The 25,250-nt window shown below is 33.2% G+C and overlaps 5 protein-coding genes and 1 non-coding gene across 6 annotated transcripts; 2 read left to right on the top strand and 4 right to left on the bottom strand.

The window, feature by feature from the left end:
- Window positions 1-52: 52 nt before the first annotated feature.
- On the top strand, window positions 53-8,398 carry MEC1 (protein kinase; the record flags this gene model as incomplete). Its single annotated transcript, XM_020222620.1, has 2 exons — window positions 53-767; window positions 1,242-8,398. Exons 1-2 carry the CDS (start codon window positions 467-469, stop codon window positions 8,396-8,398), a joined length of 7,458 nt encoding a protein of 2,485 aa, XP_020074269.1. The 5' UTR covers window positions 53-466.
- A 36-nt stretch (window positions 8,399-8,434) lies between these two features.
- Window positions 8,435-12,368, bottom strand: HYPBUDRAFT_168653 (uncharacterized protein; the record flags this gene model as incomplete). The annotated part of the gene is made up of 4 exons (XM_020222813.1): window positions 8,435-11,031; window positions 11,070-11,277; window positions 11,646-12,277; window positions 12,356-12,368. The coding sequence occupies 4 exons, from the start codon at window positions 12,366-12,368 to the stop codon at window positions 8,456-8,458; spliced, it is 3,429 nt and encodes a 1,142-aa protein (XP_020074268.1). The 3' UTR covers window positions 8,435-8,455.
- Window positions 12,369-13,620: 1,252 nt separating this feature from the next.
- Window positions 13,621-15,326, top strand: HYPBUDRAFT_244074 (uncharacterized protein; the record flags this gene model as incomplete). Its single annotated transcript, XM_020223324.1, has 1 exon — window positions 13,621-15,326. The coding sequence occupies one exon, from the start codon at window positions 13,621-13,623 to the stop codon at window positions 14,833-14,835; it is 1,215 nt and encodes a 404-aa protein (XP_020074267.1). The 3' UTR covers window positions 14,836-15,326.
- Window positions 15,327-16,775: 1,449 nt separating this feature from the next.
- Window positions 16,776-18,803, bottom strand: HYPBUDRAFT_168651 (uncharacterized protein). The gene has a single exon (XM_020222812.1). The coding sequence runs from the start codon at window positions 18,630-18,632 to the stop codon at window positions 16,788-16,790; it is 1,845 nt and encodes a 614-aa protein (XP_020074266.1). The 5' UTR covers window positions 18,633-18,803; the 3' UTR covers window positions 16,776-16,787.
- Window positions 18,804-20,631: 1,828 nt separating this feature from the next.
- HYPBUDRAFT_t161 lies at window positions 20,632-20,703 on the bottom strand. Its single transcript has one exon. It is a non-coding gene; the product is annotated as a tRNA-Glu (tRNA).
- Window positions 20,704-22,571: 1,868 nt separating this feature from the next.
- HYPBUDRAFT_93730 (MFS general substrate transporter) lies at window positions 22,572-24,212 on the bottom strand (the record flags this gene model as incomplete). Its single annotated transcript, XM_020223913.1, has 1 exon — window positions 22,572-24,212. A coding segment is annotated over one exon (1,641 nt), but the record flags the coding sequence as incomplete, so codon positions are not given.
- Window positions 24,213-25,250: the final 1,038 nt, after the last annotated feature.

Below are 25,250 nucleotides of genomic sequence, written 5' to 3'. Positions count from 1 at the left end.
AGCAGTATTAGCTGTTTGAATGGCTGGTTAAGGTTGTTAAGGTGGTAACCTTACTTTTCAACCGTACGCGAGTTCACAAGACACGACTTTAAAAAAAAAAAAATTCTCTGGAAAAAGAGAAAAACATCAAATATCAATATATCTCTTCATACTTTAGTTATTATTGAACAACTACCTCCAGCCAGCATTCTCTCGTTTGTACTACTCGCTTGTGTGCTAGCCGTATTTGCTTTGTTTGTGTGATTTGTGTATCCCAATTAGAACAGAAGTTCACCTAATTCGTTTATTTTTCAATATTGAATAAGGGGAACAACTCATCAGACCCGATCTCTTATTCGATTTAACCATTGCTCATCTCCTTTAGCGAGTCTTTGACGGTTGCGGCTTTCTTAAATCCATTTTGTTTCGTATATATTTACCCAGGAATTTTCCTTTCCATTAACATATTTATTCATTTTCAGTAATCATGAGTAAACCAAGATACTTATCAGATAGCGAGAGAGCTAAAATCCTCGAATTCCAAGATATGATCCACTATAGTCCAAGATATAGTGACGACAGTAATGAATACAGACACGTCATGTTACCAAAAAACATGTTGAAAGCGATTCCTCAAGATTATTTCAATCCCGAAACTGGGACCTTAAGAATATTGTTAGAAGAAGAGTGGAGAGGCTTGGGTATAACCCAATCCTTAGGTTGGGTTCACTACGAGACCCATGCTCCCGAACCTCATATCTTACTTTTCAAAAGACCTATAAATTATGGTCAATAATCTCATAGCGTACCTCTTTATTTCTTTATGTCTAAAATTCTTTTGCCCATGCCCTTGCATATACTAATATATTAATGCCCGTATCACTTACTGTAGTTGTACCATAACACAACTGTAATATAACTATATAACTGTACTGTAATACAACTATGTAATACAACTATGTAACTGTAATATAACTTGTAGACTGAAAAACATTGAAAAACGCGTAAAATCTCAATGTGATCCATCATTTTCAACTTCAGCTACTCTTCTTTATCAACTTCAGCTACTCTTCTTTATCAACTTCAGCTACTCTTCTTTATCGGTACTGAGGTACGCTTTCCTTATCTTCGTCTACTAGCTGCTAAACAGAGTTCCACGATCTGTGGTAGGGTGGTTGTGTTTTATTTTGTTGTTTTCCGCTAGCGCTTACTTTTCATTACCAAAGATTAGCCGCCATCGATGAACTAGATGTCAGCATCAGTTCATCAAAAGATAAGTGACGCTGAGTTATCAGCTTTTCTTGATGATGTGAATAAGAACATCTCTGTTGATGATAAAGCCGACTTTAAGAAATTGACGCTTCATTTGTTTGGGTTTACCCATTCAAGATTGAAATTTATCAAGAAAAATGTGTATCAAACCAACAATTCTAGTGAGCCAATACATATTTTGGAACGGTTGATGTCAACCATTGAATTGGTTTTCTCCAAAAGAAAGCACTTGTTGAATACTCATTTGGCCGATCATGAATTAGCTCAATTGAAGAAATTGTTTTATGGGAATGATGTTAACTATGAATCGGATATGATGTATGAATTATCGATTTTATTTGCATTATCTTGGTTACCGGAGTTCTCCCTAGATAATACAATGGTAAATATCATCAAGTCTTTCATCATTGGTGTGACCAATATCATTTCCATTCAACTTCATAATTATAAATACAAAAACTCTTTAAAATCCAAATTATTGATGGTTTTACAGGATAATGTTTCTTTTCTACTTTCATCGGTTCAATTGATTAATATCCCAACTGAATTCAATCAAGTATATGGACCTAAACTTGCCTGTACTATACATTTGCTCTCAATCATTAATGATTATGATATATCGAATAAATTACTATTAAATTCACCTCAAAATCAACTTGCATTCGATTCAATAATAAGAAAATTATGGTTTATAATCAATTCAGTGGATTTTAATATGATTTTAACTTCCAATAATGGTGACGAACCAAATTTACTACTAATTGATAATTTGAAATCAATTCTAATATTGAACTTGACTAATAATATAGTTTTAAACATCTCGGGTAATTGGGATTCTATCGCTTTGATATTAAAGTGGATTTTGGATTATGTTAAAGCCTTTGACTCTAAAGTTGATGGTAGTCCTTTCAATAAATTCTTAAAATCTTTCAATAGATCAATAAGTTATAGTTTATTAAAAATCTTTCAATTATGCCGTGACAAATCATTGATTCATAATTTATTCAATTTTTTACAACTTCATACCATACCAATGATCTTTCAATTAGATGACCTTTCATCAAATGATTTGAATCTGCAATATCCCATCATAATATTAAAAACCTTGCATATAATATACTACCAGTATAATACCATAATTGAAAATAAATCAATGATCGATAGTTATCATGCCTCCCCCAAATTTAAATTTATAAGTCAACCTTTTGTGGATGAAGAATTGAACTATTTACGAAACAATGTTATTGGATACGACTCTAACGATACTTATAAGATCACTGTTGATTTATTAGATTTCATAATCAAACCAGAATTTAGATTCGAAAATTCTTATTCGAATGATTTAATTAATGATAAGTTTGATTTCAAACTATGGTTGAAACATATCAAATATTTAAAAGATTTAAGCTTGAAAAAACCCAATAATTTCAATATACTATCAGATAAATCAAGCTTATACACTTTTATAACTGCAATGGGTAATTTCCCTTGTTTGTTTAGCGGTCATTTCCATTTTAGAGTTGGCGAATGTATAAAATGTGGCATTTCTCCCATGAATAAAAATTATTATTCGAATATACTGCCAAATAGAAAGAATGTGAATGAAATTGTTGAAGTTTCTGAATTTTATAATGATATGATAATTTCCTATTTGCTTAATCAAAGATTTCAAGAAGTCGTATCTGATCCTTTGATTTCTTCCAATTTATTGTTAACAATTTTTAAAATTTTTGCTTCGTACTCTCCCCCTCGTGACTCGAATAGAATAGTTGATCCTGTTTTGAAATTCGTCATTGATAGTGTTAGTTCAAATCTAAATAGGAACGTAAGAATGTTGGCAGCAAGAATCTTACCTCTTTATTTAATTCAACAAAAAGACTTAGATCTTGATTCAACTTTTAAGACAATCTTTTCCAAATTATCTCAAATTAAATTCAATAATGGAAGTAAAAAAACATATTTGGCTGAATCAACTGTGAAAGCATTAAGTGAACTTGCTATAATTAGTGAAGGAGAATGGTTGTGCGTTATATTGATCAAATTGGTTGATATGTTCAATGAATATAATGATCAACATGTCAACTTGGCCTACAATGGTCTTTTATATATTGCTTCCAATAAGCGCATCACGCCTTACAAGATGTTATCACCATTTTTACCAAGTATTGCTGAAAGAATTGTTAAAAGACCTAGATCATTGACTAAAATAGCTGAACTATTAGGTATAACAAAGACGTCATTTTTATTTAGAACTCGTGTATACACAACTCCGAGATTATTAGAACACTATGGTTATGATTACGTTCAGGAAATCGCAACTGCTTCAAGTATGACAAAATTAAAGTTGATTCAAAAATTACTTCCAAGAATATTAGCAACTTATTTCGTGAAAGATGAAAAAATTGATGAAAATTATATTTTGGCTGTTTTGGGCAATGCTAGTTCAGAATACAGAAGTGTAGGTATAATGGACTTGATGACAAGCATTGGTAACATGACTTGGTACATCCTTTTACAAATTAGTGATGACGCTGATGGAAATATTCTTAATGAAGATAGGATCAATAATGCTTTAACCTATGTTGCAAAAATGAATCTCAAAATTAATAATGAACCGAAAAAAAGGGTACGTGATTATGTTGAGTATCTTCTTGGTGAGTATGTTCTTGAGTTGGTTCAAAGATTCTCTGAAACTATCCATCAAACTCAAGGTACTAGCCCTTTCTTGGAAAAATTAACATCATTGAAAGCGATTGAGTTTCTTATCAATAAGAATATTAATGCAGTTGCATCCGCTTTGGGTCAGATATCTACTTGTTTACAAGCGACATTAGAAAATCCTGATTTTGAATACGTTGCTATTCGCTGTTGCAATGTTTTGGTTCAAAAGCTTGAAACAAACCATTTGATTTCCTTGTTTGATATAATTATCTCCCTTTTATTTCAAAAATTTCCTGATTTAGAACCAAGGTCTAAATTTGAAGCTGCAAAAATATTCAAAAAATTATTCGGAGAGTTGAGTGATAGACCTAATAATTACACTTGCTATAGCTTCTCTCTACCATTCATTAAAGATCTTGATCAGTACTATACACCAGAACCCAAATTCATGAATTCAATGAAACTATTTGGTAAAAATCATTCATTTTCGGAATTCACAAGAAGATTGAAAACGAGTAATAAGTATGTGGTACAACAAGCTTTGGATGATCTTATTCTGTATATCCGACTTTATCAAAAATCTTTGCAAACTGAGGATTTGAAGGATTCCACATTAGAAAGGACATTCTCTGATCTAGTTAGAACTATATTTGACACTGCTGTTCATTTCAAGAGTAAAAATGACAAAATAAGCACAAGCTGCGCTACGGCGTTATCTATCATGGGTGCTTTGGATGCTAATAAGTTCAATTTTAAAACTATCAAGAACAGGATAGTAATTATTCACGATTTCTCCGATTACAAAGAAAATGCTGACTTTTTGCGTCATTTCATGGAAGATATTGTTATAAAGGTTTTTTGGGCTTCCAATGATCCTTCTAAACAGTTATTTTCGGCATATGTAATGCAGAAATTTTTACAAGTACTAAAATTGGACGTTAAAGTATTAGATCCCTCAACTCAAGATTATTTTTCTGAAGTTTGGAATAGTTTTAGTGATGTTGCAAAATCCACGCTTGCTCCTTTACTTTCGTCAAAATACTTTACATCCAATCCAAAATATGAACAATTGACCTTACCCTATTATCGTGTTGGAATGAGGCATGAAAAGTGGTTAGCGGACTTCACATCGAATTTATTGAAAAGACCATCTTTCACTTCTAATGATGATTCTATAAAAGACACAATTTTCAAAATTTGCTCTTTATTAATAAAAGATCAAGATATTTCCATTTGTCATTATCTCCTCAAATACGCTGCATTGAGTCACATCATCAGCGGTGATGAAGATATATCAAACGGGATTAAAGATGAATTTTTAGCAATCTTGGGTATGGATACCCATGGAACTTTCTCTTCCGATAGGTTGGAGCTGATCAGGTCTTGTTATCAATCTATTTTTGAAGTGCTTGACTATTTTAATGAATGGAGATCGGTAGTTACTCAATACTTAAGTAACAATAAATTAACGAAGGTGGAATCGAATAGACTAAAGGGGAATTTAAACTTAGTCGACTCCTTCTTGTCTAAGATACCGACCAACCTAATTGCCTTGAAGTCTGCTGAGTGTGACTCGTACGAAAGAACTATCCTATATCTTGAGAAATGCTATCGTGATGGTCAATTGGATGATTTCAACAAAATCCAAGATTTGGACGCAGTTTCGGCCTTACAATCCATGTATGCAAGTATAAATGACTACGATGCTCTTGATGGTATTCTTAAAAAATTCTCAACTAACAATTTGAACGAGAAACTACAAACCTTCCAATATAATGAAAATTGGTGGCTTGCTCAAGAATCTTTCCAGGTCTTGAGTGAAGTTGGAATCAAAAAGATAGAAAATAATACCAATTTATTCAAATCCTTGAGTGACCATGCTTTATACGATGAGGTTCTCTCCACTCTTTCCTCAAGGGTTAATTTTGACAAACCTAATAAAATCCCTATTGAATGGTCAATGGTCGGCCTTCAAGCAGCTTCTGTTTCCGGGGATATCGACCAAATCAACAAATGGTTGTTCGTTTCAGATTCATGTGGTAAGGCTCACGATATTGAAACCTTAATCAATTACAGATTTGCACAAGCTTTAAAGGCTCTCTTCGGAAGAGATACGGAAAAGTTTAACGAGGAAGTAAATGACCTTTACAAGATTATTGGGCAATCATTAGTTCCATCCATCTCATCTTCTTTCTCTCGTAATTCCACTTTGATGAGTCAGCTTCATTCAATTTATGATGTTTCCATGATATCTGGCTCTAGAGTAAATGACGAAATCAATCAAACATATGAACATATTTTGAGAGACCGTCTTAGCAATGTTGATCAAGGTTTCGACTCGCAATGGAAAATTCTCTCGATGCATAGAGTTGCTAATATGGCGGTAGGAAATTCTGATAAAATATCTGATATTTTATTATTTTGCTCGAAAGTTGCAAGAAAGAATGATAGATTGGATATTTCAACAAGATGTATAATGAAAAGTATGGCTTTAAACGATCAAGAAGCTAACTTGGAATATGCTGAATTGTTATGGGCCCAAGATAAGCAGACTGAGGCCATTAAGTCTCTTTCACAAATCATTGATGAGGATGTTTTCAAGAATAAGAAACAAAAAGCAAGGGCGCAACTTCAGTATGCAATTTGGTTAGATGAATCTAACCATACATCTTCCTCCACCATCATCAATGAGTATGAACAAGCAAGACAATTGGAGCCTACATGGGAAAAGCCTTATTATGATTTAGGGAAATATTATAATAAAATAATGGAGTCTAGACATGATTCAACTGGATACTATGAAGTACAAACAATTCGGTACTTCTTAAAATCCTTAGGTTTGCGGCCTACATTTATATTTGAAGCATTACCTAAGTTTATAACAATTTGGCTAGACTTTGCTCAGAAAGTTAGAAAGAATAAAGACTCTAATAGAAGAGAAGTCGAAAGAAAATTGAATCAAATCACTTCCGATATCAAAAGATTTCATTCTTCAATTCCCATATATGTCTGGTATACGTCAATAACGCAAATGTTGTCAAGAATAAGCCATAGCCACTCAGATAGTGTTGAATTATTAAAAGCCATAATTTCCAAGGTTGCAGAAGCATATCCAGAGCATAGTTTGTGGTATATTTTATCACATCTTAATTCCAATGATCTGAACAGAAAGGCTAGAGTAGGTCAAATCTTGTCGCAAGTTGAATCCGCTAGTAGCAGTTTATCCGATAAAGTCCTAGGAGCTAAGACCTTATTTTCCACGCTCATTTCGATTGTTAACTTTAAAGTCGATAAAAGGAACTTAAAACCAATGTCATTGAGCTCTGATTTCAATATTAAAAATTTAGGTGAACCATATGACTGCTTAGCTATTCCTGTTGCTTCAAATCTTGAAATTAAATCTCCAACTCTCAAGTACGACTATAGAAATGCTTTTCCTAAAAGCTCGATGATAACTTTCGATGGATTTGATGATGTTGTTAATGTCTTTCATTCTCTTCAGGTACCAAAACAACTTACAGTTAGAGGTAGTGATGCAAAGCCTTACAGATTAATGGTGAAAAAAGATGATACTAGAAAAGATGCCAAAGTCGTCGAATTTACAACAATGATTAACAGGTTATTGCTGGCAAGCACTGAAGCAAGGAAACGAAACTTAGTTATTCACAATTATGCTGTCATACCGTTAGCAGAAAATATGGGTGTCATTGAGTTCGTTCAGAATGTTACAACTTTCAAGTCTATTATTGCTGATACACAGAAAAAATTGGGTAAAGTCGTGAATGAAAGGTCAATATTTCATAAGATGAGTGATGCTCATAAGCTCCTCAAAGTTAACAGTAAGTCAAACTTGTCTTCGGCGATGGATGATGTTATCAAATTATTTGAAAAGATTTGCCATGATAATCAACCAGTTTCGCATAAGTGGTTCATTGATCAGTTTTCAGATCCCACTGCCTGGTATATTGCTAGGTATAAGTTTACTAGATCAGCTGCTGTGATGTCCATTGTTGGATATATCATTGGATTAGGTGATCGGCATTGTGAAAATATTTTAATTTTCAAGAATACTGGATCTGTTTTACATATTGATTTTGATTGTTTATTCGATAAGGGCTTATCTTTGCCCACACCCGAAATTGTTCCATTTAGATTGACTCAAAACATTACTGATGCTATGGGTATCAGTGGTATTGAGGGTGTATTTAGAATTGCTTGTGAGGTGACTGGTTCATTATTAAGGGAAAATGAAGCACCATTAATGAATATTTTAGAAACGTTACTATATGATCCGTTGTTAGATTGGAAAACTCAACAAAATCCTCAAGAGCATTTGAAGAAAGTACAGAGAAAAATCAGGGGTTTGGTTGATGAAAAAGAAGGATTACCCATGAATATTCATGGTCAAGTTGATGTTTTGATTCAAGAATCAACATCTATTGAAAATTTATCAAGGATGTACCCTGGTTGGTCGCCCTATTTATAGATCTACAAAGATCCTTAGAAAGAAAAAAAGTAAATAGCATTTATGTATTATAATTATTTAAATATCCTCTATTAGATCCCTTTCATTTGTAGGTGCAAGAGGTGGAGTGTCATTTGGTGGAGGTTTTCTATACAAATTCTTTGGGATAGGGCCATGGGTTTCATTAGATGAATTTGCAGGGGAAATATTTACTGATGGGGGTTCTTCTGTCGCTGGAGTTGAGCCTTGTGTAACGTCGGAATCTTCATCGGGAGGTAATATTTTCAAGTTCGAAATCAAGTCCGCTTTTTCAGTTTTTGATAAGTCAGAATCGAATGTTGAGTTATCATCATTTTTTGAAATTGGAATTTGGGTGTCATTTTGATGAAACGTGCTTTTCAATTCTATCGATGTGGGACGAGATTTTAAGTCAGGTTCAATATCATTTTCATTTGTAGTTTCTGAACTGTTGGATCCACCATCAAAATTTCCAGAAATAAACCCATTGAGTGGAAATCTTGAGCCAAAATCATACGTTGGAGACATTGAGTTTGATTTAAATGCTACGTCTTGAGTAGACTTGTTACTTGAAAAACTTGATTTTCTCGGGCTGCTTCTTCTGTTAGAGATCATTTCAGGAGGAGTATAAGTGATTTCCTGGTCCGAAGTTGTAGTTAAAGCTTTGTCATCTTTGAAGTACCATTTACCAATTTTTTTCAAGGTGCTAATGGATTTTTTAGACGAAGCAGTGTCACCACTAAGATCTTTGCTTTTACTTGGAATAGTAGATGATGATTTTATACTTGGAGAACTTGAAATAGGTTCAGTACTTAGTTCAGATTCTTCGTCAAGATTAGCATTTAATTGAGTTTGGGATCTTGGTTTTTTCAATTTTTTCGAGATATCATTAAAAGTATTTGAAATTTTTAACCTCGAATTGCTTGGTTTAGATGACGATAGTTCTGTTGTTGAGCTAGCTTTATCGAGATTTATGCTTGAGTCATCAGTTTTTAAAGAAGATTTCATGGAAGCATTATCAATTGAGTTGCTATCGTACACTTCTAGGTTTTCTTCGGTACTATTATTATTAGTATTTAGATTTTCCCTTTCCGTCTTATCCCAAATACCACCTCTGAAAAATTCATTTTCGGTATCGTAATAAGCAAAATCATCCCAGAACGGTAAGACAAGACTCTCTTTGATTGCCTCTTTGAATTTTTTTTCGATAGTATTAGTGATGATATTGTAGGTTAACTGTCTTGAGCTTATTATTGGTTCAATTTTTAAATTAATCAAAGGTTCTTTTTCAAAAGTGTACCAGAGTCTATTTGAAGGAGGAGGCTTAAATTTAATAATAAGGGGGCCCTGTAATTTTACAAGGGTAATTTTTAAAAGGACATCGACTTCTCTTGGTTTGAAACCCAAGTTGATGTTGAGCTTTGTTTTAATTTTCAAAGACATTGAACCAAAGTAATGAATATAAGAAGAAACCAAAACCTCACCATTTGGGTTTATTTCTTTTAATTCAGGGAAAGTTATGAAGGGAGCAGAATTACCCGTTGTTAAATCGACAATTTGGAATTTATCAAGGAAACCCGGAGTTTTTATCTTGTTTAACTTTTTATCAATTCTTTTCTTTAAGAAATTTGATAATAATTCAGTTTTTTGTAAAGATAAAAAGATTCTTCCAATCAAGGCATTTAACCATTTAGTATTTAGCTGACCTTCCGAGCTATATAAAGTTTGAATTAGATCCATCATGTTTGAAGTTTCAAAGTGTAAAGTTTTAGCATGAATTCTTGGATCGATCAACTTGTTTGAGTCATCATCAATTTTAGTAGCTCTAATCAAGGCAAAATACCAATCTTCTTTATCACTATTATTATCACAGTAGATGAAAAAGGATCCAGGGGGAGGTTTTAGTTTATTATTTGGATCCAAGACATCCAAGATGTTTAATTTTTTAGGAGAATCATTAAATTCGTCATGGCTCAAATTTGATTCATAATTATCCGATAATCTACGATTTCTCGACCAGTTTTTCTTCATAATTGATATTGAGGTATATTTTGTGAATAATTGAGCATCGGTTAATCCTTTGGGCCAAATAGAGATCATATGATTCGATAAGACAATCACATGTTTAACATCTTTTAATTTTTCATTTTTATATAGAAATAAGTTCCCGTGTTTCAAGATAGCATAATACCGATGTTTCTTTTGGTTAGATGATTTGTTTGTATTGGTCGTTGTATTGGTTGTTGTATTAGGTTGTTCTTTGATTGAACTATTTGAAGAATTATTAATCGGGTCTTCTGAATCCTTTACTAATTTATATAAGCTCGAATATGCTGATTTATTAGAAGTTGAATCACTTATTGATTGAGTGGAAGAAGTGATTTCATCTATTGATTCCAAATATTCCTGTGTCACTGTTATCCAGCCAACTTTATAAGTATCTAATCCCAGTTGATTCAATTCTTCAATTTCTCCAGCTTTCAATTTCTTCCCTATAAATTCTTGCTCTTGCTCTTCTTCTTGTTCTTCCTGGAATATAGGGTGTAGGTACACAAATATTATAACCAACCCTGGTAGGAATGTCAACCCCCCAATCAAATAGGTATATATCAATAGAGTTAACCCCATATTCAACCCTATAGATGAAGTTCTAGTAGCATTGAACAGGGTATACCTTTTTCTGTCCCCTCGAAATACGGGGGGAAGAAGCAAAATCCCACCGGAACTCCTCCTTTTCCGGTGTGGTCACGTGATGCAGCCGGAACAATTTTTAGTTCAACGTTAAAACAAAATCGGTTATAGCCAAACAGCGTAGTAAACGAGCTGCCATGACCAAACCACGTTAGCATTAAAATAATAGTGGAAACTTGTAGCGAGCATACCTGGTTAGAATATCTAGCAATTCAAATTCATCCCTTGCGCAAATGCTTTTCGCTGATAAGGAGACCACCAGGTGGGTTATCATAGTCCCTGTTGTATAGATTAGATATGTTGGAGGTGTTAATCGGAATTTCATTTCAAAGAGAGCAAGTACGGGTCACGTGACGAGCGGTGCTTTCCCAATTAGGAGCGGCCCTTATCTCGTAAAAAAAAAAATTTTTTTTTTTTTTTCATTTGCTTACAAAAGAGGAGGGTATAACGATAGCAATATTTATTAGTATACAAAGACATTAGATCATAGAATTAAAAGAATGCACAGAGAGGGGGATTATAAAAAGAAATCATTAATAAGAAAGTTGCCGGTGCTTACCATTTCACTTGCTTTACCAGAAAGGACTGACCTTTTATTCAAGATTTTGAAGATATCTTGAGGTTCATTTGTAGAATGGTTGGTAGTGGAAAGATTGAGATTATCGTGATGTCTATAGTGGAAAGACATTTTATTGTTGGGCAAGACTGTAGGAGTAGAAGGCGTAGTAGGTTCATCATCATCATAACTGAGATATTCATCAAAAGTATAAGCCGATTGCGGTTTAGGATTGAAATTCACATTTTTGAAAAAAGGAACTTCTTGCTGTTGTGGAGGCTGTTTTGGTTGTTCTTGTGGCTGTTGTTGTTTATTCAATAATGCAAATGATGAATTGTCATTATAAATTTCTATTGGACATCTTTTCAAATTCGAATAGTAATTTCTAATATTTTCATTTAATATTTTGGAGAAATTTAAGGAGATGTTAGAAGATTCTTCTTCTGACTCATATTCTGAATCTTCACTATCACTTTCTTCTCCGTCTTCTTCTTCCTGTTGTTGTTGCTGTTCTTGGTCAATATCTAAAAGAATATCATTGTTAAATGTGGTCAAGCTTAATAGTTTTTCCACTGGATCAATCTTATCATGGTCGTCTTCATCATTCAATCTTCTTTTCTTAAGAGCTGGTGATTCTATTTGGTTTTGGTTAGTCTTGGTTAAATTAGATTCCTTGAACTTATCAGTCAAGGTTCTGGTACGATTAGACTTACGAATGGTTGACATCAAGAATTAAATGAATGATAATAAAAGTAAGATATAAAAATCTTAAAAGTAATCACCAGGATTATATATGACTGAACTGAAAAAGCTTTCCAATGGTGTTGGCAATAGAAAAAGGGGAATTGGAGATTAGCATATCCTTATATATAAAAAATTTCAGTAATAAAATAAAAAAAAAAAAAAAAAAATTTTTTTTTAAAAAAAAAAAAAAAAAAAAAAAAAAAATTTTTTACTGTGAGCCGCAAGTTATGCATATTTGCCATACAAAACAAAAATAAAAGTGACCGGAAAATAAAAAAAAAAGACAATAGGAAAAAAAAATTTTACATTGTTCCCACTAAAAAATTTTCAGTTAGATTTTTTGATTTAAAAACGATATTTCCTTTCTAGAGAAAGACCAAGTTGAATCAGAGGCCACTGTAGGAATTGAAATGGTCATAGTGAGCAGTGGCAGTGGCAACGACTAGCACAGTGGCCAGAATGGGGCCGGACGGACTTGGCCAATTACTGGAGAAAACAGAGGAAAGGGGAATTGGTCTAGGGTGAAAAATTTTCATGTAAACAAACCAAAAATTAACAAATAGAAATTAAAGAAAATGGTATTACTCAAAATAACCAAGTACAAACTTATATCCAAGTACAAAAGATCCAAGTACAAAAGTGCATAAAGGCAAATATAGTAACGGCATTCTTAATTTTACTGGGTTCTTTACTCTACACTCTTATTCCTTGAAGTTCTGTCCTGGTGACTAGAACTGATTTGTAGCGAAAGGAAGATGGAGAAACAAGCAATCTATACCGGGTTGGATTCGGATTATTTCCGGCACTCCACTGTGCTACTCCAACCACCACTCTAAGAGTGATCTCTGGCGTTCTCTAGTTTCATTTGCAATCATGCTTGTCGTATACCCTGTAGAAAGGGTATTCTTACCTGCCAGTGGGAAAGATCCGTACATAAATCCCCGTACATAAAGTTCCGGTTATGACACCCGTACCGCAGAGGCGGTGGAGTTTGGGTCTGGTAAGGACACGCACCTCTCCCCATCTACTTACTGGCTAATACCAGCAGCCAGTTTGATACCCAGTAATTCATATATTGAAGAGTTCAATGGATATCAACTAGTGTATCAAGTTATATTGTTGGAGTGATTAATCGTTACTGGATTTTGGTGTTTAGTAAAGTAAGCTACGCGAAAAAAGAATCAGTGCACCAATTAAACAGGACAACTAACTACTCCATCTCTCTTTGAAGCCAATGCATTTGAAATACTTAGGATACTTAGCTGGGTTACTGGTGGTGGTGGCCTCGCAAGGAGATCACTCGACAGAGTTCACTGAGTGTTTGAGCCAGTGTATTACACTCATGAGTTGTGATCGAACCAATATTTTTGAAGAAATCTCCAAACAACGATTTGCCCAAGAAGAAAAGGATGCAAATGCCGAATTTGCCCAAGAACAATCATATAACTTGAAGAAAAGAGAGATTCCACCTTCGTTCAAGTATACATTTGAAGATTTCAATAATAATTATAGAATTTCGCCGATCTTCCAATTAATTTTCCAATGGGATTGTAAACTGGATTGTAATTATAAATGCCAACAATTTGTTAGTAATAATCGAGAAATTAATGATTTACCAATGGTGCAATTTTATGGGAAATGGCCATTTAAAAGAATCTGGGGATTTACTGAATTTTTCCTGTCAATTTTCTCCATTGGTAACTTATACGTTAATTGGGTTAATTTACCAAAAATTTTACAACAGTATCTGAAAAATAAGAAACATAATTTAGAATTGGCAACCATGTATCAGCAATATTTAATCTTATTGATAATATCAGTAATTGGATGGCTTTTCAGTACGTTATTCCATATAAGAGATAATGCAGTGAGTGAAACTTTAGATTACTTTGGTGCTGCAAGTATTATAATGGCTAATTTTAATGCCATTATAATTAGATACTTTGAACTATTCAAGAAAGATCAACAAGCTACTAGAAATTATTTTCAGTTTGGATTAGTATGCGTTTGGATCTTACATATTACCAAATTAAAATTGAACTGGGATTATAATTATAATACAGTATTTAATTTAGTGTTTGGAGCAAGTTCCATAATCTTATGGATGGTTCATTCCTATAACATTATCAAGTTATATTGTGAAAATGATCATATTTATAATAATTCAATACAATTATTGCCTTTTGAAACCAAAATCTTAACCAAATTGAATTATATTGGGATAATTTCCAAAACAAAATACATTCCATACATTCCAATTTTTTTAAATTTATGGTTGATCTTTGGTATTAGTTTTGAAATCTTAGATTTCGAACCTTGGAAAAGATTAATCGACGGACATGCTATATGGCATCTAATTACTATAATTCCAAGTATTATTTGGTTTGATTGGAATATATGGGATTTAGAAATGTTTACAATAAGTCAAGATTTAAATAAATTTAATTAGTGTATGTAATGAATGAAGTATAAATGAAGTATAAATGAATGAAGTATAAATGAAGTATAAATGAATGAAGATGCAAGAAATGAATGGGTAATGCAAAGAAACCTATTAAAATAACCGAAGAGAAAAGAAAGTCGTGAAGAAAGAATTAAATGAATATGATATTAAACTAATGAAGCATCAACTTCTCGAGTTGATTCAACTTCTTTGGTGGTTCTTCCTTTAAATAATGAACGAACCATCTTACTATTAAGACATAGAACTATCATCATGATAATAACAAATTTTATAATAAAGTCAGTCATATCATCACTATCATTAGTTTCATATGAATAATTTTGATTGAAAAATGGTAATGCATATTTCATATTACCGGTTTCATAAAACTTATGTTCTCTTAATAAATGAGAATCTGATGTTGGTGGTGGTGGTGCCATCGTTAATGCTTGGGTATGTAAAAAATTGTATAGACGTAGTCAAAATGATATTTTTTTAGTGAAGAAATTTTAAATCTTTTATATATCTTTATATAAATTATAAAAAGAAACTTTAAATCAAAATAAATAGATAAATATAGCAAGAGTCAATAATATAAATCCTCCTAATATCTAAACAATAAACTTGTCTTTGCAAAATATTTCAGGGATAATCGATTTTCTTTATTGTTCTCCAATTGACATTCTATGACCAAGTCACCTCCTGGTCGACTAACTTAACCCGTATCCCCAAACTTTATCAATATTTATCATCCTTGTTACTCTTCCAACAAGCGGAAACTCAATTTACCCTTCATCATCATTTAAAGATGATGACACTAAATAGAATTTTGGATGCAAGATTCTTATTATTTGTTTAGTAATTTACCCTATTAAGCGAATATTGGCTACAAATCAAGAAGTTCCGTACCTCTGGTATCAAACCATCACTCTATTCACTAACTCCTTCCTTAGATTTCATCCCTTTCAATTTCATTTCATTTTCTATTAATATTCTTGTAAACTTTAATCTCATTATTGATTTTTAACCTTTGCTGTAACTGATTCTACTAGGGGAACCCCGAAAAGCTCGCTCTGCTGCCGGAAAAACTCTCGTTGTGGTTATACCCAACATAGTGGGCCCCCTCGAGGATGTAGGCTTATATCGCTCCCTGTTATGAGCTCATTGGGATTGTTCTTCGGAGGCCATCGTTGGGATGCTAAACGGTACTAAATGCTGGTTGGGATTAAAAAGAAAGCAAAAAAGAAAGCAAAAAAGAAAGCAAAAAAAAACATGACCGGATCTGGGCGGAAAAAACGTTTGCACGTGACTCGCACGTGATGTTTCTCTCGGAAATCGTCGAGTCCCAAAGAGGCAAGAGGCGTTTTTGACATCATAACCGTTGGGACCGTTTTGCAATATTTAACTGAATATTCAATTAATTTGCACTGCACATTCCAGGGATGCTGAGTTCCAACGTATATGCTCAAGGGAAGCTACGAGGCAAAGCTGGTGTAGCAGGGTGAACGCAAAATAAGTAGGTTTGCGGATACCGGTAACACTATGATGAGGTCGATGACTTGGTATGACGAATAGGGGAGACGACTGAAGCAACGATTGCAACTAATGGAGCCAGAAGTGGAGCAACGACTCGACCAACAAGGTTGTGGTTGAACCTAAAGCCATTTTGTAACTGAGTTAGTATATCTAAACCATCAGAATCTTAATTTTGTGGATCTGTATGGTTATATGTACACAATTTCGAGATACATACAACAATGTAGTAGCGACAATACAAATCCGGAAGCTAAGTTGCTCGTGTGACTGGAATATAGTATATTGACTAGAAATAAAAAGTAGAAAAAGTAGAAAACGTAAAGTAGAAGAAAAAGAAAAGAAACCTAACCTAAATAAATAAATAAACCAAAAGTAAAATGAATTGAAAAGAAAAGAACAGAATAGACTAACCAAAAAAAGAATTATTGTTTACGAAATTTACCAAAAATTGATTTACGACTCTTATTAGTAGTCATACTTGGAGATGAAGACTTTGAACCAAGTTTAAAAGTTTTTTGTGATTGAGGAGGACTTGGTTTTGAAGAAGGATAACCAACTATATCATGATGATTGGTTGACCGATCTTCGGGAGTGGTAGGGGTACTAACCTCAGCTTCATGACTTATACCCAAACCAATATTCGGTTGAGCGTAACTGTATGAAGAAATAGTAGATGCAACACTATTTTTATTCCGTTGTTTAGGACTAGACATAATACTAGAAGGAGTAGTTGATCTTGAGCTTACCGAAGAATTTCTCATAATTTTCAATTTATTAGTATTACTACTAATAATTGAACTTCTTGATTGAATTGGACTACTGGCCCAACTAGAAGGATTGATTTGCATTGGAGAAGTAAAATCAAATGTTGATGATGATGGTGATAAACAACTGTCGTAGTCATCATCTTCATAATCTATAGTTGGTGCTGGTAATACATCATCTTCTTCGTTAGTTTCATTATTAAATTGTTGTAAGTAATATTTTTCATCAACTAATAAATCGAATATAACTAATCTTAAAAAACTTTCCCACAATTTAAATAATTTATTATTTTCATTATGTTGATAAATTCTATCTGGTAAATTTAATGAATTTTTCAAATTATCAATTAATGTTTCAATTAATTTATTCATTAAATCTTTATGAATGTTTAAATCTTGTTGCACTGAATCTTTGCGATCTAAATTAAAACTTAAACTTATTGGACTATTAAGTGTATTATTCATTGTTGATTGAGTTTGATATGTTTTCAAATGTCTATGACTCATTTCAATAATCTTTTCATAATTATGATTATCAAAATAGAAAAATGTAAATTTTTGTAAAAAATCAGCATCTTCATTTTTCAATCTTAAATTATTTGGAATGTTAATTTTAAGCATTTTAATATTATAAAGAAATAAATCAAATAATTCACCGAAAAAATTCATGGTAAACTCAATTCTTGGTAAATAATCAAAATAATTATATGAATGTTTTAATTGTATATAGTTAAATTTAATATCTTGATAAATGTTATTCCAAAAATTGTTTGATTTCATTAATGATCTAATATTTGATTTAGCTCCATTATCTAAATTGGCTTTAAATGTAGAATATTCTTGGAAAATGGCCCTTTCATCATTTATATTCAAGCATTTGGCGAAATGAGCCATTTTAACATCTTCATCTTCTTCCTTCGTATCATCATCGTCATCGCTAGTCTGGATTGATTCATGACTTATCTTATTCTTTGCTCTTCTTAATTTTTCAATCTTTCGAAGATACTTCAAACTAGGTTGATTATTTGAATCAGTGGAATTCATGTTTCTTAATATCAAATCATAATCATGGGTGAAAGTCTTAAAATATGAATACCTTAATAAATTTAAATGTTTTTCAGTTAATAATAATGAATCATCAATACTTGTATCAAGATGACAGTGATTCAATTTTTCGTTCAACCATTGATACTTACTTGCATTTTTAATGGCTTCATATTGAGAATCATACTGACTTAATAATTTTTCGGTTGTAGTCATTAACATTGATCTGTCAACGTAAGCATTGGAATTAACATCATAAACTTTTTTACGATCACTTGAACTTCTTGATCCAGAGGAATGCAGCGAGGAATAAGTACTGTATCGACGAATTGACTCGGAAGTAGTAGATGGATCATATTGACTGTGACCACTCTTCTTAACTCTTCTTCTCTTCTCCAACTGCTTGCGATGAGCATTGTTAGCACTGGAATTGGCCGCTAGTAAAATATAAGCAGACATTATCACTTCAATTCTTGTTTATGTGACCTCAGCCAATTGATCACTGAGATTAATATATATATATATATATATATCTATTATGGACCACTATTCTGAAAATGCAACCACCTTATTTAATTGAGAATTAATTCTAGTTTGCAACAATAAAAAGAAAAAAAAATTGTATTATAGACGAAATATTGCAATTACAACCAAATCGAGGCATCAAGGAAATATGAAATTGTAGGAATATAGATATATATATATGATGATATGATGATATATATAAAAGTACGAGTAAAATGTCAAACCTACATTTAAGTATATTTACTGGATATAGGTGTTTCACAATAACAGAAAAAGAAAAGAATAAGTTGGGAAAGCAAATAAGTCGATTTACATCAAAAAACTACATGAACAAACACGAACTTTAAAAGATAAAAAAAGGTTTAAGAGCTTGTGTGTGGCGATAATACGGAAGGTGCCAATCAATAGAAAGGTTGGAAGAACAAAACTGACATTTTTCATTCTCTTTTTTTTTTTTTTATTATTATTTTTTTTTCAAACAAACAACTACTGAAATACCATTTTTACCTAATTTTGCTGAATTATCAGATCGGAGGCACCTCGGGCAGCCTCTTACAGGGAATCGAATTGGTAATATGTGGAGGAATAAGGCAAATATTATGGAAAAATAAGTTCAGCTGAAATACTCACAATGCTACTAGGAAAAACTAATTTGACATAACAAATACCATTCGAATTACATCCTATGCATTACTATTGTTCAGATTGTTGACCTTGGCAATTCGATTCGTTTAATTTTGGTGTAATAATGTAAATGGCATTGTCTTTATTATTGTGATTGGTTTTCGCCTATAATTATCAGAATAATTAAGTTCAAGTACAATAAGAATACTTACCTACCAGTGTTAGCTAACGTACCCGCATTGAGTATGCCAAACCGACTCTAAAAGTTATTTGAATATAGTTGGTACACGGTAATATACACTCTAAATATCTATTCGCCAATGCTCGTTAATGCCTTTCGTTAATAAACCTTTGATTAAGACACAGTACAATAGAAACTTTCTATTGGCAAAACAAAAACCATACATTTGAGAGGCAATGACTTACAGAAATTCCTACAGGGGGACTGCTCCCTAAATTCATATTAACACCAGAATGAAAATGGTGCAAATGATCGGAGTCTTCATTTCCTCGTTTTTTTTTAGGTTTGGTTTTGGTGGTTCTTCGCTTGATCACTTTACTTAAACGAGTATTATGTTATTTCATCCCTTCACCTTCATGTTAGATCCAATTTCACTACCGTCGAATTCTCTTGCTTCTGTTTTGTTGTATCTTGTGTTTGTTATCTAAGCACAAATTGTAAATGACCGAAAGAAAAATAACCTTGACGTTTAATGGTTTATTTTACCTCTATTGAAGTAACTTTAATCGAGTCCACTTTGATAGTATTTTCTTCTACGCATCTATAAGTAGACCTTTGTTATGATTATTTATTATTAATTGACGTCAATCAACTATTTTATTGGGTTTATTCAGTCCTTCCTCCTTCTTCTTCTTCAACTGCTCCTCCTTCTCATATTGCTACATGAGGTCGTAGTTTCTCGCCTCATGGACTTATCAAAGTCTCACTTTGACACATGCATTGCTTGCCTATATAATATTTTCAGGTGGAGTTAGGGAATCAACCGGACATACTCTCGTGGGAGCACCACCTAGTGTACGCTTAGATTATCGGGCTGGCAACTGCTCTTCATTCAAAGCCTATTTGGATTTGCTGATCAATTCTAGGGGCTCGCCAGGTATTTCCGAAACGTGTTTAGCTCCCAGTGCTTATCTTTGTTTGTCGGTTATCGTACGAAATTGTGCAAGCTTTTTAACCACTTTGCCTGCTATATCAAAATAAGCCTGTCTGAGTAGCAAAAATGAATCTTTGATGTATTTTTTAGGAGACAAACGGCTTCAAAAATAAAAAAAATTAGGAAAAATAAAATTCCGATACCGGGAGTCGAACCCGGGTTTGCTCGGTGAAAGCGAACCGTGCTAGCCGTTACACTATATCGGATAATTTATAACAAAAATATGGCCTGGTTTTTTATACTGCCTAAATTGTAATCACTAGTTTGGGTTCATATTTTTTTAATTTTTTTCAATTTTTTTAATTTTCTTAAAAAAAAAACGGCTTACTCTTCTTAGTTTTCGTTGTCAGATATGTCTGTTGTTGAGGTGGTTGCTGTTTACTATGGCTTGAACAGAAAACGCTAAGATATAGTGGCGATGACGCGTCTAAGGAGACATATGAAGGAGATCTTTACATTTTTTTTTCTTTTTTCAAATACTGTAAAACAAAAGAGTTATGACGTTAAACAAACTTTAATACTTGCAAAGAAAAAACTAGACAATACCTCGTGGTATTAGTGTAAACATCCCTTGTTGTAAACAATGGAGGTTTGTTAAAACAATGATGTTTACTCACACCATCCTCACGTTTCGCTAAGGTATTTGAATAATTCAGCCATACTTTCTTCAAAATGACATACACGAATATAATCAAGGCAAGCTTACCGGCGTTTAAGAGAACAACATGAACAATTTAGACTTTAAATCTTCCATTATACCTTTGACACTAGGTCCTATTATAAACTCTAATTGAATAGATGCTCAAACGCAACTAATCATTATAGTAACTTTATTTTGATAAGCAGGTTGGTCAAATTTGATTATGCAGCATTTTTAAAAAGATCTATGATTGTTTCCTAATTATTAAACTTTTGACTTTTCCAGTTCTTTGCTTAAGGTATGTTCTATCAGGTACGAACTTGGATGGATACCCAACACGCCAATCAATTCTATGTTTTTACATGCCTACGAAGGCCCCATTACTTTCCCTCTTGTAGCTTATTGTAGTTTATCTTTCCTGAAGTTCCTGACTTTCAGCCAAATTTTACATTTTTTTGCAATTTTCCGCTGATACTTGATAAAAATGTCTTCGTATTTGTCATAAACAAATACAAATTTCAAAATCTCTCCAAAAATTGATAAATTATCCTTTTATCGATCTTTGAAATTTTAAGTAAGTGGAACTAAGGCATACTAGGTTATACTTTCCTATTTGTTTTATGTAAAAGCAGTTTGAGTATACAATTAATATGAAGTTTTGATGAAACAGGTAGCGACACAAATCACAATTGAAACCGATAGCGAATATCCAAAGAGAACGATTCATTGGTCCATGATTCCCAAGATCTTTGGGGCCAAACAAGGGACTCATAAAGTAACTTTAATTTGTTGACAGGTCAAATATCGATGCCGTCTCTTTTGAACGGCTCAGTTGAGAAACACCGGCTTTCTCACATCCCAGAACGATAGGAAAGGTAGCATAATAAGTATCTAAGGTGGAATTATTAAAATTTGAGTAGAGATACCTTAAAACTTATTCACAGGAGATGCACAGTCAGTAGGTATTACAAGTCCGAATTTGTCAAGACAAATGGGTTGTTTTAGAGTTGATCTGACTATTTAATAAAAGTCAAGTCTACAACAGAACAGTTAGCCTCACTACAAAACTTCTTGCAGTGCAGTACATGTGATAGAGCCATGGAGTTAATTGGATTATCTTCTTCGTCATGAAGTCCTCTTATTTTATCTGTTGCCATCTGTGATTGGGTGCGAATTTCTTAATGAAACAAGCTACTATTTGGGTAAGTTATGGTCAGGTCAGCCATTCGAAGAAACGATAGATCACTTATATTGCCAGGTTTACAAAATAAATCACTATTATGAATCTATTAAAAATATTAAAAAGACATAGGAAGAAGAGAATAAATATTTTGACAATTAGTATAAAGGTCTATTGAAAAAATTTGCAACCTTTTGATACCATTTCAAAGGAGCTCCATCTTCATTAAATTTGATTTGTTCTTTTTCAGTAGGTTGTTCACCTTCAACACAATTTAATTGTTTACCAAGGTAAAAATCGGTTTGAAAGCATGCAGCAATCAAAGAAATGAAAGTTAATGCTAAGGCGGGAACAAATAAGTAATAACATGTTTTATTATAAGCTCTTAAGGCATCATTTCTTTCTTGAGAACCCCAAGGAAGAGAACGGGCATATTCAGTACTACCCAAGTATTCAGCAATTTCAGTAGAATTCAAGTTGGTGTATTCACCTAAATATTTAGTTAATTTAGAACTCCAAATTGGAGCAGCAATAGCAGAACCGATAGCAGCACCAATGGAAGAGTATAAAGATAATAAAGATATGGTAGTTGCTAAATCTTGATGAGGAACAGCAGCCTGAGCGGCAACTTGAGTTGCAATAACTGAAAAGGCTGATCCAATAGAATCAAGGATGGTAGATGAAATCAAGACACCATTATTAATACCTTGAGTAGTCAACATAACGAATAAACCCATCCCGATGATTTTCACTGAAAGACCAAAAACCTGAAATAATTTATAACGGTGAGTAAGTCTATGGATAATACCAGCAACAACCCCAAAGAAACAAAGACCCATAGTTAAAGTATTTGAAAAATAGGTCCAATTTTTAACTGACCAATTAGTGATAACGTAAGTATAAGAGCTAAAATAAAGAAGACGAATATAACCAGCAAGCATATAAACGAAATCAATAATAACACAACAAATGAAAGTTTTATTAATTAAAACTCTTCTAGGCATTGAAGGGAAAGGAGCCCAGAGGGATTCGTATAAGCAGTAAGCGATGAATAAGATACCACCAACGATAATCATTGCAATCATACTTGGATTTTTCCAACCATTTTCTGCGGTTGGATAAAGGGAGAAAGGTAATAATAATAAACTGAAAGCAAAACCTAAAAGGATTAAACCAAAGGCATCAATTTCAATCAAGGCAGTTTTAATAGTGGTTAAACTGAAAAATTTATCTTTATGTTCAACAAGAGGATTAGCACTCAATTTTTTCAAACCTTGCTTTTCAGCTTTATGATCTAATACAAACATGATTACTATAGCAGGAAGTAAACAAGCAGGAATCAAGATACAGAACATTCCGTAACCCCATCTCCAATTAACTGCAACGAAATGTTGAACAATGTAACCGGAGATCCAGGTAGTAACAAGATAAGGACTAGCCAAGATCCCACTAACGACACCTCTGTATTGTAAAGGAGTTAAATCAGCAATAATGATACTATTCAATAATTCCAAACCTGAATCACCAACAGAAACAAAAGCAGACCCAATAACATAAGCAGTGATAGTAGGAGAACAAGCTATAATTATATAACCTATGACATAAATGGTTAATACTACAACGTAAGTAGTTGGTCTCGAGGTTAAATCAGAAAATTTAGCTAAGAATGGTTTACAAATAGCAGAGATAATTGAGGTTGCAATTTGTAAAGTAGACAACATGGAATGATGGCCAAACGATGAAGTAGCAAATTGGGTATAGTTACTAACGGTTGAAGATTCTAATGCTTTCACCGTTGCAGTAATGAAAATGGAAGCGAAGAAGATATATTTTAAAGTGAATCCCGAAGACATATAATCATGGACAGCCTCAATACGGGAAACCCCTCTTGATTTGGGTAAGCCAAAATCTTCTTCACTGGAAGCACTGTGAACATCATTGGAGTGACTAGATGATTTTTCCAAATCGGTATGGAAATCGGCTTGGTTGGTCCCAGCTTGAATCTCTGCTTCTGCAGATTTTTCAGCAGATTTTTCAGCAGATTTTTCAGCAGATTTTTCAGCAGTAAAAGACATACTTATTTGAAAATTATAATCAAGATGATCAAGATGATCAAGATAATCAAGAATGCATGAAATCCCATCATTTAAATACTTTTTAAATAATAGGAATTAAAAAAAGAAACAGCTACAACATTCGTCGTAAATTAGCACCTTAGTGAGTTCTGAGTCCAATTGGCTAAACTAGTTAGCAATTCCGCCTCTAAATATCTCCTCTATTGCCTTTTCTTTTGTTACAAAACACTAATTTATTGGCACTTCGTACGTCTTTTCGGTTTCAGCTGCATCCATTGTTGTGCTACAACTATTGTACTACTGAGATTGTGCACCTCCCCATGATTTATCGATCTCCCTCCCCGTATGAAAGGGCCAAGTACACTAGCAGTTCCAGCGCATCCCCGTTGTAGGTGCTGGAAGCATCTACTCAACTAAGCATCGGGAACAGTAGTTTAATCTGGAGGCTGATACGAGAAAATTTATCTGATGCCATCTCGCACTTAACTGACGGAACGGCTTAACCTGTTTTGTAGAAGTGCGAGTTACGGCAATTTGGCGTGCCTAATTAGGTATTAATTACTTTGAAAAAGAAGAGAAATGCCAGCCGGCTGTTGGTTGAATGGTTCAACTGTCTAGATACTAGGCTGGTACATGTGAGTAGGTAAGACGTGCCTTCATTTTCGTTTTTTCAGCATGGATTTTGACCAATCATCAACTTAGAAAAACCAGAAAAAGGATATGAGAAGGGCCGAAGCCCTACGGAAATTAGAGAGGAAAAGTGATAATTACTCCGAATTTCTTCTTGTCTCAATTGACGGACCGTGATAGGCTAATAATTAATGAATTACAAAGACTTAAAGTCAAGGTTTCGTAAAA

Source organism: Hyphopichia burtonii (assembly GCF_001661395.1).
Source record: "Hyphopichia burtonii NRRL Y-1933 unplaced genomic scaffold HYPBUscaffold_8, whole genome shotgun sequence".
Lineage (NCBI taxonomy): Eukaryota > Fungi > Ascomycota > Pichiomycetes > Serinales > Debaryomycetaceae > Hyphopichia > Hyphopichia burtonii.
This window is presented reverse-complemented; position numbering and strand designations above follow the sequence as displayed.